The sequence below is a fragment of the Styela clava genome, chromosome 1 (genome assembly GCF_964204865.1).
Source record: "Styela clava chromosome 1, kaStyClav1.hap1.2, whole genome shotgun sequence".
NCBI classification, from domain to species: Eukaryota; Metazoa; Chordata; class Ascidiacea; order Stolidobranchia; family Styelidae; genus Styela; species Styela clava.
The window spans coordinates 2112981-2126001 of record NC_135250.1 but is presented as its reverse complement, the minus strand read 5'-3'; the positions used below and the strand labels follow the sequence as shown (position 1 = coordinate 2126001).

The window sequence follows — 13021 nt, the reverse complement described above, 5'->3', positions numbered from 1 at the left end:
TAGAGGAAAGTCCTAGCTATATGGCGAACCTCTCTCGTCCGTTCCATGTTGAGTAAGGGATTAGTTATTTGTTTTCGGAAGGATGGACTTGAGGAAGCCGTAATCGACCAGCGGTTACGTGAATCAGCCTTTTTAATATATAGGATGGGGTTCATGGATGGTTTAATATGAAAAATGGGGTTTATCGATGACAGAAGCATTAGTAAGAGATTTTTGTTTGATGTATTCTGCTTATTCATTGCTATGCGAAGTCTGTCCACGACCCTGTTGACACTGTTCCTGACCTGATATTTATATTTTAACACTATCATTATCACAAATAATAAAAAATATAGCAAATGTATTAATTAAAAAAATTGATACAATAGATACACAAATTGGGATTAAGATTCATTAGGGCGAATGAAATGTAAATATGTTTGAAACGCAACGAAAACGTGGAAGAATTTAGAAACTCACTAGTGCAGGCTTATTTATATGTATCATATAAATCTTTTGAAACAAATAAATAACAGTGCAATCATAATTAACATAAAACTCAAATTTAACTAATTTATCTTGCATACCCATGGTCATATTGAAGCATTTATTTCCACCAAGTAAGGTACAACATACAAAATTAAAAGAAAATGAAACACACAACTTCAGGGGGAAGAGAAACCACAGGGTCGCAAGCAGCGTCACCCAAAATTTTAATACCTAATTATGATTTATTAAGTCAAGGTTGACGAGTATAACTTTGGCAGTAACTAAACCAACATTGCGAATGACGACTATAGATAAAGAGACCAGTGATTGCCTTAAAGGGGGTGAGACACCACACTTTAATTCCTAACTTAAACAAGAGAGCTATGCTCAAATATATGGACACGCGAGACAAAACGAAATATATTGTCTCAATTCACGGAAAATCATAGCATATCCTGAACGATGCTGAACAGTGAAACAGCTAAATGGTTACAATGCGGAGACTTACTGACCTGCGTGGCACAGTTTACCGATTCCATAAAAAACACCCACATTAAAAGATATTTATCATACCAGTGAGTGCAAACTCTGCTATTACGAGACAGTTAGTTTAGTGTCACCGCGCTGTATTACGGTACCGGCACTCCACAATCCACAGAAAATTTTAAAATAAAAGTAATAGCCTTCTAGCGAAAAAATCAATCTTTATCCACTAAAAATTTCAAAGCAATTGTTCCAGTAATCAAAGAGAAAAGCGACTTTTTAATAACGATAAAATTTTGTGTCAAAGAACAAGAACAACATAATAACAAAACGATTCTAGGTCCACTTAAGTGTCCAATAATTGTATTCGAATATTCCTAAAGTGGCGTGAATACCAGTGTAGACGGTCAGACAAATAGATAATACATTTCTCAAGGTACAAATACCAACAAAATATATACTAGCGCCTGGATTTGGAAGCACCCCTAGCATACTGTATTAGACGACCATCATTTTAGCATCCACTCAAGACACTTTTTACACTTGAACCAATTTTTTTCAACCATGGTCATGAACATTGACTCTCTTTTTCTGGTGAAAAGATTCACGAAATAATCATAGATACTTTTGCATACATAAAGTATAGAAAGAGTTTTAATTAAGGTGGGGAAACATTCATTTTGGAGTAATTTTATGGGAGATTGAGCAGGCTTTGATTTTCATAATACTAGAATCGAATAGTATTTTTGTTCCTCACTGCCTCCGTAAAGAGATCAGGCAGGATTTTCTTAGTTGAGCATTGATCAGTCAGTCGATCTCATCAATAAAATCTGCAAAGTAATATTTAAAATAAAACTGCAATAAATCTACTTTATGTTGGAGGAAAGATTTTGGTGCTCCTGAAGTATGTGTACCAAGATGGTGCACAACCTGAAAATAGTATGTGCACCAGGTTAGGGTTCAGGTTGTGCGTCATCTTGGTACACATACTTCTGGAGCGACGAGATTTTCAGGGACTCATCTCATAGCTAAGTTTCAGATGAACACTGAAATATCAATTTCTACTGAAACCAGATAAAATTATGATTGCTCAAAAGCGATAGTGATGTAATAATATATTGACTTTACGGCTGGTGAATCGTGCTTAGCATTTGGAAAACGCTTGCCATCGCGTATCAAGGTTGCAGGTTTGAATCCTGTAGGAAAGAATTACTGGACTCTATCTGCAAAGGGTGGTTTGTGTAAGCTCTGGACCGCCATCAAGTTCATGCATCAGAAACAAATATCTGACTAACTAATCCCATACCTGACATAGACAAGACCAGACAAGATGCAGTGATTTGCCATATAATCAATTTGTCTTATTACTCTCCCCTCTCCATTTTCCATATATAAAAAAAAATTTCATGAAATACCTAGTTTAGACCATAACAGGTTATAATCCAAACACTCAGTCTTCCCATTTTGATTCAATTCAAACTTAATATCAAGAAGTTCTTGCGGTTGCGGAAGTGGAGATACCTGAATGAACGAAGAAAAAGGAAATAAAGTTGTCTTCGCAAAGAGAAGCATGTTATAAGAAAACTACTCCCTTTTTCAAGACCTAAATCAAATAATTAGCAAAATTTACCTAATGTGACATATGCTACGAGACTATTTTAGACTGCTAATGGTAATTGAAGGCACGAGCTCAACGGTTGTCATAACATGGTAAGCGTGAACATGCTCGAGAACACATACGATTGCCTGAATAATAAGGGAGATAAGTTGATTCCAACCTAACCATTCTAACGCGTCAGAGGGTAAGGCTGCTGAACTCAAAAGTATGGTTCACATAACCAGAGCGTGAACAAACATGTTTATGTTTCCAGTACGTCAAAAAACAACTTACCTTTTTGATTGCCTTTACGAAAACAAAAAAAAATATTCAACACTTGAACATGAACTTCTTCTTGAAGCCCAAATGCTTCAGTATTCTAGGACGCTTCGCTCAAAGTTATATATTTTCTAGAACAGGGGTGTGTAACCTTTATTACAGAAGGCCCAGATACGAGTAACTGGGTGGAGCCGTGGGCCACACCTTTATTTACCTAAGATGGCCTTTCTAGTAATGCACAGAGATTGGAATTGCTCTCACATACCAGATTAACTAAAAACTCATTTAGAGGTTACACCATTTAGAATTGGCACTTCTCCACGGGCACTTCTCCTTGCAGGCTTCATTTAGCCCGCAGGCCGCAGTTTGCACATGTCCAAGTGACCAGGGTTCTGTTTTTTTTTTGACAGCCACGATAAATTTAAAATAATACCTGAAATTCAATGACTTTTCTATTTCCCTTCCAAAGATCTTCACTTATTGAAAATCCATTCTTATTTACCGGAATGAAAGTGTAGTTTTGTGTTGTTTCATATGACTCTGCACTGAAATAAGATTTTGATGTTTTTATACAGTGTGTGTTCTACAGTTACGTATTCGAATATCAAACTATTCTAGAATTCGGTGAAAAAAACCGACACTGCATCAGTGTTTGAAGGACATTATTTCCCACTATAGGTGAGTGAAAGAAAAAAACGACACGATACAAAGTGTGACATATTGAACTAATGCACATGTAACACTGAGTTTACAAAGGGTCAGACGACGCATCATGTTAAGAGTTGGGAAAACGCTCACCATCGCACCTTTGATTAACCTGCGTTGGTTCACAGGTTCGAATCCCCTGGAGAATACTTAAGCGTGATGAGTGCAGGATTTCTCTTTGCCGTAAGGTCGATTACTAGCTAGCTACTAATAATCCCATAAGCAGCATGGATTGGTAACCAAACAAGATGCCTTGGTTTGTTATATGATTACGTCATTTTTCCTGTCTCCTGGGATAAATATAAATAAAATATTATCTGCTACCTGATCTTAATAGAAATTTGGTTCCCACATTTCACTGTTAAAAGATTAAATATAAACGGCGTTTGGCTGTATTCTGCTCTGTTCATTTCTGAAAAAACTTCTTTCTTCGTTGTTTCATCATCAAGTGAGAATATGCATCTGAATTTACCTGTAAAATAAAAGCGTATAAAATGATACACAATAATAATCTGATGAAAGAGTACCAAAAGAATTATGTATTTAAAGGCAGGTCTTTGTCCATTTCTTACTTAGGATCCACATATAGCAGTTGCATAAAAATATGTGCATATTTCCTAAAAAAGTGATTCAAGAGTTTTGCTACTCTATAACATGAGTATATTTCCTTAACATTTTGTATGACCAAGGTCAGTGTTAGTGTGCAGAAAGACTCTTGACTAACTTAGGATAGTTATCTTCACTCCTGCCACAGCAACCTTGCATCATATGGATACGTAACACCCACTGGCACAAAAGCATAAAACAGTGGACCCTAAAGTTGATTGCCTGGGTAAAAATTATAAGCGGAAGGATATTCGCGTGCCAAGAGGGGGGCGCCAACACTGGTACCGGTACGTATATTTAAGATACCAGCACAATTAAATTGTTATGAATATACACTTGCTTAAACTGTGATAATGATGTAACAATTGGCGGTATCTAAAACGCAAAAAGGTAAAAACATAAAGTGTTCTACTATTTCACTAAAGTACGGTGGTCTATATTAAATTGTTTCGCAGGCTGCGGTTTGGGAACCACTGACATGGAAGATGAATAGTTAGATACCAAATTGATAGCAAAAGGTAAAATGATTTTGATAAAAAGTACTGAACAAATCTCACCCTTTCTGTTGAAGAAAAGTTCTGGCTGAACTTTAAACTCAACCTTTTCAATGAAGAGTGTTTTTATATAAACAAACAATCTTGAAACATGCTCAGTTTCAAAACTTATATACTGTCCAGTTTCTTTCAGTTGTTTTTGAGCAAGTATTTTTATGTCCGAATCCTCATTTTCCATGTAAGCAACATACGCGATAACATTTTCTTGTTTCGTACGACACCAAGTCCTTAATCTTATTATCATGGGAAGATGGGACTGTATAGGTGTGCTAAAAAAAGAAACAAAATTTGAGAAAATAGATATTGTGGTGACAATATAGTATGCTTCCCAGCTTTTATGAGAAGCGTCGTTTTTCAAATTTAAGGAGTGGTAGAGATATTGCTAATAGCAATAACTCTATTCATAACTTCTAAAAATGTGTTATGTATTTGACTGACCCTCTGCTCTGGTATTCACTCCACTTTCTGGGTATTCAAATAAAATAAGGTTTAAGTCAGTAACCAAAGGCAGAAAGGGGAGTGTCAGGGAAAATGAAGAAACATTCACACTGAGTTCATTACAAAAGGGAACCTGTTCCCTACCTACCTACTACTCAAAACTGGAGTTATTCCGACAAAATCTTCCGGACAAAATTGTGTCGAATCTGTCTGAAGATTCAGTTTAAAGAGCAGAGGATGGTTCAAAGCTCCGGGTGGAATTGTAACAAAGCAATCATCGAAATGAATGGAACCTCCTTCAGGGCCGATCTCAGCTTTTCCAATTTCTGTGAATAAAACCAGCAATGAAGAGATATTATATTTTTATCAGGTGTTGTGTAATTTTCCTCTATGACCTTGAACGAACCTTTACTGGAAATAGATGTAAAAATACTATGGTAATAATCTTGAGAATCCAAAAGTGAAGTTTTTTGATTGCGTTTCTTTTTAGTTAATTCAGTAGGATTCTAGGACGATCTCCTAAATTAACTTTAATTTTTTGAAATTGTTTCCCTAATAGCAGAATGGATTGACAAAGTAATCATGTCCTTACCATCAGATCCAATGGATTTTTGCATTTTCAAGATCTATTTTTATCTTAAGATAATATATGCCTCATATCCTTCTCCTCTGGATGAATACCACTGTCGTGTCGTACGCTCTTAACGTACGCGAATCCCTCCAAGCTTAGGGGAAAATTCAGTCATCATTGCTACCGGATGTCATATCCGGCGCGAATGTCATAAAACCGCCTAATTTGGATTTGGCCATCGACGTAGATTTACGTTTCTGTTTCCAATGAAAGATTTTTTATTACTCATCGATCTTTAGATCGGTAAGTATGTTAATAGTTATTTGTCTGTCTGTTAGATGCACGCGATATCTCACGAAAGCGTGGTTGAATCTGCTTCAAATTTTGCATGTGCATTCATCATATCTCGGACCAGAAACCTATTGATTTTGAATTATGCCGTATAATTAGCGAGTTATTAATTAATTAGTGATGGGACACGCGGTGTCAGTATAGAGTCATGAATCGAAACCGCAGTTTGGATCGATAAGTCTTCGGTCTCCGACCGATATTCTCGTTTTATTCTCGTCAACAATAAAATTCGATTTCAGAATACTAAATGAAAAAATGCTTGGAGCAAGTTTACTCGGAGGTAAAGAACACTTAGCAATGTCACGGGCGCATTACATAACATAGGGACAAAGTTAAAAGACGTACAAGTAGGCGCACGTCCAGCAAAATAGTTGAAGAACATAATAAAAGAAGAAGAAAGAAGAAAGAACAAGAAACTATGCTCAAATATATGAACACGTAGGACCATATAATTTTGATGACGTCATAGCAAAAATAAAAGTTATAGCCCTCTAGCAAAAAATATATTCTTTACTCATTGAAAATTTCAAAGAAATTGGTCCAGTAATCAAAGAGAAAAGCGACACGTACCTGTCCGTGGTTCGCGATTATATTTAAACCACTTAATCAGTTAATCTATCTTCCCAAATAAATGAGAAAAATATGATCTTAAGTAATTTTTTCTTGTAAATATTACCGAAATCCAAGAAAAGGAAGTTATCAAAACGTCTAATAATAAAAAAGCCAACAAGTGGAAGAATATGTGCATTACATAGCACATATTCAAAGAATTAAACAACTCAATTTACTTTAAACCAGGGGTGTACAATCTGCAACTACCTGAAATCCCATATTAAATAAGGATAAGGGATAAGGATTCACATATTTATCCCGAGGGAGAGGAAAGGCAATAAGACGGCTTAACCATATGGCGAACCACAGTCTCTCGTCCGGTTACCAGTCCAAGTCAGGTATGGGATTAGTTAGCCAGTTATTTGTTTTTGGAAGCATGGACTTGATGGAGGAAGCCATAACCGACCAGCGGTTACGTGAACCACCCTACGGCGGCGAGGACTCCAGCAATTCTATCGCACATAACCATCCTTGCATGGGATTCGAACCTGCGAACCCACGCAGAGTAATTAGAGGTGCGGTGGCGCGCGTATTCCTAACGCCCAGCACGATGAGCCACACCGCCGCGGCCCGTGGTTTTATCCAGTTATAAGGTTGCACCCACAGCTTTAAATTATTATAGTCATCGAGAATGGTCTATCTAATGAAAGCATTCGAATGAGGTTCACAGATAACCGCTGCATCGTTAAGACTGGGCATTTCGAATCGAAAAGTAAATTATTCGAATCAGTTCAGACGAAAATTTCGAATCACCGCTATCTTTTTTGCGCTCGCCAGACATCGAGGTGAATCTGTCATCTGTCAAGAAATATTTTTAAACTGCTAACTGACATGTGGCTCTTTTCTTACGAGTGATCAATTGATAAACATGTTTCTTATTGAGTATGAATTCTCAGCGAACTGTCCGAGTGACGAATTCTGTTTTTTCAGTAATTATTGAGTCTGGAGGACTCATTACAATAAAAAAGTCTATCTTCCTCAGCCCTATCTGTGAGCGCCTATGAGTTGAAATGTTCCGATATGTTTTCGGTAATCGCTCTGGCATACCCGAGAAATAATGAATGTTGGTGGGTCTTGCGCAAGGCCTTGTTCGAGGCGTAAATACAGAATAAGCGTCGCATCCCAAAAAAGCATCAAACCAGCAATTAATCGATATCTAAATGTAATTCTTTATGCCGGCGTGTCACATTGTTATCAAATAATTTTATAAAATTTACTTTTGTGTTTTCCCATCAAACAACACATAAAATACAAATAATAATGCAACAGGGTTCGGGCACAAACAAACACCCGCCGGGAGTTTTAATTAAAACGCTATTTCTTCGACCAAGATTTTTAAATCTAACAAAGCAGTGGCGGCAATCAGAGCGATGGCTCCCGAGCCACAGCATATTCATACTGTAGCTATGACATGAGCAAACTACGACCCGCAGGCCCAGTCCGGTCTGTTGGGTAATTTAATCTGACCCGCCTGATGCTGCCACAACCGAACCAAACCCCAATTTTGATGTTTCAGCTGAAGTTATTTGATGAGATTGCGATTCAATTTAGTTTTGGCACGATGCTTATTGTTTTCCACTTTCGCTTTTGTATTGTTAATACTGTTAATATTGTTCATAAAATGTAACTTTTTCAAGTCACACTTACATGGCCCGCCACGGTGAAAAATAGTCCAAATGTAGTTTCGCGAAAGTGGAACTCAAAATAGTTTGAAATTTTAAAATCAAAATTTCAATTATACAAACTTTTATATTAATATTACATATTAAATATGAAGTGAAAACTATAGCTGAAAAGGTTGGATTTTATTATTTGTATGAAGTATCGAAAAATTAAGAATACGAAAAACGAGAAGACCTATCGAAAACTAATTAACGAGAATATCGGTCGGAGACCGGAGACTTATCGATCGAAACTGCGGTTTCGATCCATGACTCTATAGTGACACCGCGTGTCCCATTACTAATTAATTAATACCTCGCAAATTATACGATATAATTCATCCAGGACCAATAGGCTTCTGGTCCGATATATGATGAATGCACATGCAAAATTTGGAGCAGATTCAACCACGCCTTCGTGAGATATTGAGTGCATCTAACAGACAAACAGACAAATACCTATCAACATACTTACCGATCTAAAGACCGATAATTAACGATCTAAAGATCGATAAGTAATAACTCGCTAATTATACGATATAATTCATCCAAAATCAATAGGCTTCTTGTTCGAGATATGATGAATGCACATGCATAATTTGGAAGAGATTAAACCTCGCTTTCGTGAGATATCGTGTAACATACGAAAGTGTCTAACAGAAAAACAGACAATTAACTATCAACATGGTTCCTGTTTGGTTACCAGTCCATGTCGGGTATTGGATTAGTTAGCCAGTCATTTGTAGGGCTGGGAATTTTCGAATACCTTGTGATTTCAGGATCGAATCGAAAAAAATTTTCGAATCGAATCGAATCTCGAATACTTGGAAATATATATTTGTAAGCGACTTTTTATAGTAATTGGTTTTCTTAACAAATGAATTACTGAAGACATTGAATACATCACTCAGATAGATTACTGAGCGTTCACTCACAAAAACAAACACGTTTTATCAATAACTCACTACAGAAAATAGTCATATGTTAGAATTGCGTTAAAAAAATATGACTTCAATGAAAAAAATCAACCATTGGCGAAAAAAGGAAAACAAGATGGCTGCGATTCGAAATTTAGCTCTGAACCGATTCGAATAATTTACTATTCGATTCGATTCGAATATTCGATTCGAAATGCCCAGCCCTAGTCATTTGTTTCAGATGCATGTATCTGATGGTGGATAGCTGTATTCTACCAGTCAATAAGCTGTAATCGTCCAGCCGCTACGACGTCGTGTTCGGCAATCAACTAGCACATGAATATTATTAGTTTATCGAGCAGCTGATATCTGATTTAATAGATTAAAAATTGAAGAGTTTCATATTAGGCAAGGGAGAAATTTATCTACAAAGGTTGGGAACTACTAGACTAGACTTAAAGCGGTGCTCCTTTTGACAAAAAATGGAAGGCGTAACAACGGAAATGCAAATGGGATTTATCGATTTTCATCGTGTGGTCGCAATTTATTTGTAAATTCCGCTTAAATTCACTCAAATTTCGGTGTTGCTATCTTTTGTCCAAAACTGCACCTTTGTATTCTGAAATTTCCATTTTGCATGTTCGTTAACGGGTCATCTGTATTATGGTGGGATTTAACACATCGCGCTTGTGCCACGGGTAAATTTCATGCGAAAAAAAAACAATTTGGTTTATTTATATAATGTTAATTTTTTTTTTTTTGTGTGTGTGGGGGGGGGGGGGTATTTTCATATAGCCAGCTGCACGAGCATAATCTTTCATTGTACTTTGCATATGAATGGATTTCCCTGATCGCGACTTGATCCTCATAGCCATTATTTTTCATTCGAGATGCGACACGCCTTAGAAACGCCTTCTGAGTTGAATAAACTATCGTGAAATTGATTTCTTGGTATTGCAGTTACGGAAAACGAATTGTCTTTTACTTTTTCGAGGGGTGTTTCAGACCTATGTGCTCCGAACAAGGCTTCAGAAGAACCCTTGTTGTGTATGCAGACAGCTGCAACGTGCATGTACCGACCCGCAGGTCTTGCACGCCGAGCCGCACAAAGCAATAATCAATCACTGGTATTACTGCTGAAATATTTACGTCATTGTATTATGTTTATAATAGTGTTGACTTTGTTTTGTGACAATAAATCACTCTCTCTCTTTTTTAAAATGTTAAAAAAGTGATGTTATTTAAAAGTAATTTGACTGTTCCGCGCTTAGTCAAAAGTCAAACCCGATTGATACTACACATTCTTATTGAAGCTTGACGCTATAGTTGTCATTTTTTTCTTCTTCTAGTAGGTAATATTTATTTAGTAAGATAAACATGGAAAGATGGGGGCTATAATATAGGGGGTCCATAAAGTCTTAAATTTTTTTTTAACTTGCAACGGAATTTATCGGTACAATAAATTGGTTTGGTCCTCGCAGATCTATTGAATGAAGTGAAAATATTTAACAACAAACATGGTTAAAACATATTATGAACTGACTTCGTAACAAAATTGAAATTGGGAAGGGACTTTGTGGACACTCTATATAACCTAACATGCAAAAAACAGAATCAAGGAGATCGTCACACAAACTCAGTGCTTTTAGGTAATAGCAGGGTAGTTTCGATGCTAGCTGGAATAAAATTGTTTCTTATGTATATTCGATTTGATCTCGGTCAGACGAAATGTTGAAGAAATACATTTGTGTTAGTGAGCAGCAAGATTCTTGAATCAAATAGTATGGTCGTCTTTATTCTTGCCACAGCATTGTTCCGTCACACGCATACGGATCCACTTCCACAAAGGCATAGTAGAGCAAGGAAAAGGTAGTTAGTCTTACGTAGTTATGTACATTTGCTGCTTGATTATCATTATTGTTAAATCGTTAGATTTAATTTCGTTGGCATCGCAAAATTTATGCATTTGCAGAAAATTCCGCATATTGCCTAAACTCGGGGTAGCGCTAATACATTTGCAAATTTTTCTGCGCTGCGGTGTTGTGTTCACAATTCGTGTTGCACTCGCTTCCCCTTTTCGAAACTTGCGGCATTTACCCAGTTTCGATGTGGTTAAACGGTCTCTTGAACCCCGTAATTTTATCCCTATTTTTTTTTGCTAAAAGTCATGAGAACTTTAAATGTCAAGGTGAATTAGGTTTTATTCGGCAGCGGTAGTGAAGTATTTCGAAGGAAGTGATTGTTTTACGCGGATCGTAGAAACTGTGCTTTAGGCAGCAAATGTTATTCTACAAATTTTAGCTTTTCGCGTATAGTGTTTCGCAGAAAATAAGGCGAGGGTTATTTCATTTTTTTTTGAAAAATAACTCTAGGGCTTATTTTGGGAGGGTGTCTTCTACTTTAAAAAAAAATAATTTGCGCTATTGATTAAATCTTATTTTAATTTATTTTCGGGAAAGGAGGCTTATATTAAAATAATTTTCAATTTCAGGCTGAATCTTTTTTTCAGACTAGGCCTGAATACTGTATGTGGGCGCATGTACAGGATAATATTCAACTGTTATTTATCCTCCGTTCAAAATTAGTTTAGCTAAGTTAGTTCATTGCTCTCTCTCTCTCTTTGTCTAGGAAAGCAATTGTTAATAAGAGAAACGGAGAATGACGAGTCAGTAATTTGAGACATATCTCTGGCTGCTTCTACGGCGCCATGTTTAGAGAGCATATAATAGCTTCATGTGCACAGAGGGGCTTGTACGAAGCTTCGACAGTGGTGGTGACTCCTCTACGGCCCATGGGCTGGGGCCACGGCCCATCTAGTTGGTCCACATGGACCGTGGCCCATCAAGCTATGGGTCGCGGCTCATCAGGAAAAATTCGATTATCTTACCGAAATTTAATAATAAAAATAAAGCAAAATACCAAGCTACAGAAAAGGATACTCTTGTAGTATGTGTACCAGGTTAGGGTTAGAACAAAATTTTGTCCATGTGGCCCAATTAAATGGGCCGTGGCCCCGTCTCATGGGTCGTAGAGGAGTCACCACCCCTGTAGCAAACTTCTGTACTAGAGGCCAGGTTTGAATTTGAAAATTGGTGTAAGCTTATTTATTTGACGGTCCACATCTCACAGCATCCAATTAAGACTTATCAACAAAAGTTTTTTGAGATGTTTCAAGTTAATTCTGACCAAGGCTCTAAAAAGCAGTTACTGATATATAGCTGACTCAACTAATTGCAGCCTGAGTGGAGAAGTAGATTGCATAGAAAATACAGGATCTTATTGCAAGAGAAGGATGAAGATCATGGCATGGTGGCCAAGTGGTCAAAATGTTCGACTATGTAGGCATTGAAGGTTAAAAATCCCAGATTCAATTTTCATGCCTAGTGTGTAATAAATTGGGTAAGCAATACCAAACTGAAAGGATTCCAGTTTCTCTAATCAAAAGTAGGAGTCAGTACAGCAACTAGCAGTGGCTACTGGTACACAAATTTGTTGAAGGTGGATGGCGTAATTAAATATGGCATGAAATGATCAATGATTGATCTCCTGCAATATTAATGTTTGTTATACATGACTGGTTGCTAGTGTTCATTCATGTGCTATAAACACTCTTATCTTTTGAATTGTATTTGTGCTTCTTTGTAGCCCAGATTTTTTCCAAAAAAACTTCTATTTTTTTAGTATTGTCAAGTCTTATGTCACCCAACAATTATCTACCAATGTTTGCAAAACTCAAGTTATTTACTTGACTGATGTTACCTTTTATCAAAGACTCAGAT

At 36.8% G+C, this 13021-nt stretch overlaps 1 protein-coding gene across 1 annotated transcript; it reads right to left on the bottom strand.

Moving 5' to 3' along the window:
- Nucleotides 1-325: 325 nt before the first annotated feature.
- LOC120344129 (uncharacterized) lies at nt 326-5874 on the bottom strand. The gene is made up of 7 exons (XM_039413217.2): nt 5723-5874; nt 5279-5456; nt 4696-4961; nt 3857-4004; nt 3261-3372; nt 2367-2472; nt 326-1781 (listed from the first exon to the last, which is right to left on the bottom strand). The coding sequence occupies exons 1-7, from the start codon at nt 5745-5747 to the stop codon at nt 1759-1761; spliced, it is 858 nt and encodes a 285-aa protein (XP_039269151.2). The 5' UTR covers nt 5748-5874; the 3' UTR covers nt 326-1758.
- Between the last annotated feature and the right edge of the window lie 7147 nt (nt 5875-13021).

Coding starts and splice junctions, on each gene's coding strand:
- LOC120344129 (XM_039413217.2), bottom strand. CDS start 5,747: ATGCAAAAATCCATTGGATCTGATG. Junction 4,962..5,278: donor ACTCCAGTTTTGAGTAGTAG/GTAGGTAGGGAA, acceptor TTCTTTTTTTAG/CACACCTATACAGTCCCATC. Junction 4,005..4,695: donor ACTTTTCTTCAACAGAAAGG/GTGAGATTTGTT, acceptor TTTATTTTACAG/GTAAATTCAGATGCATATTC.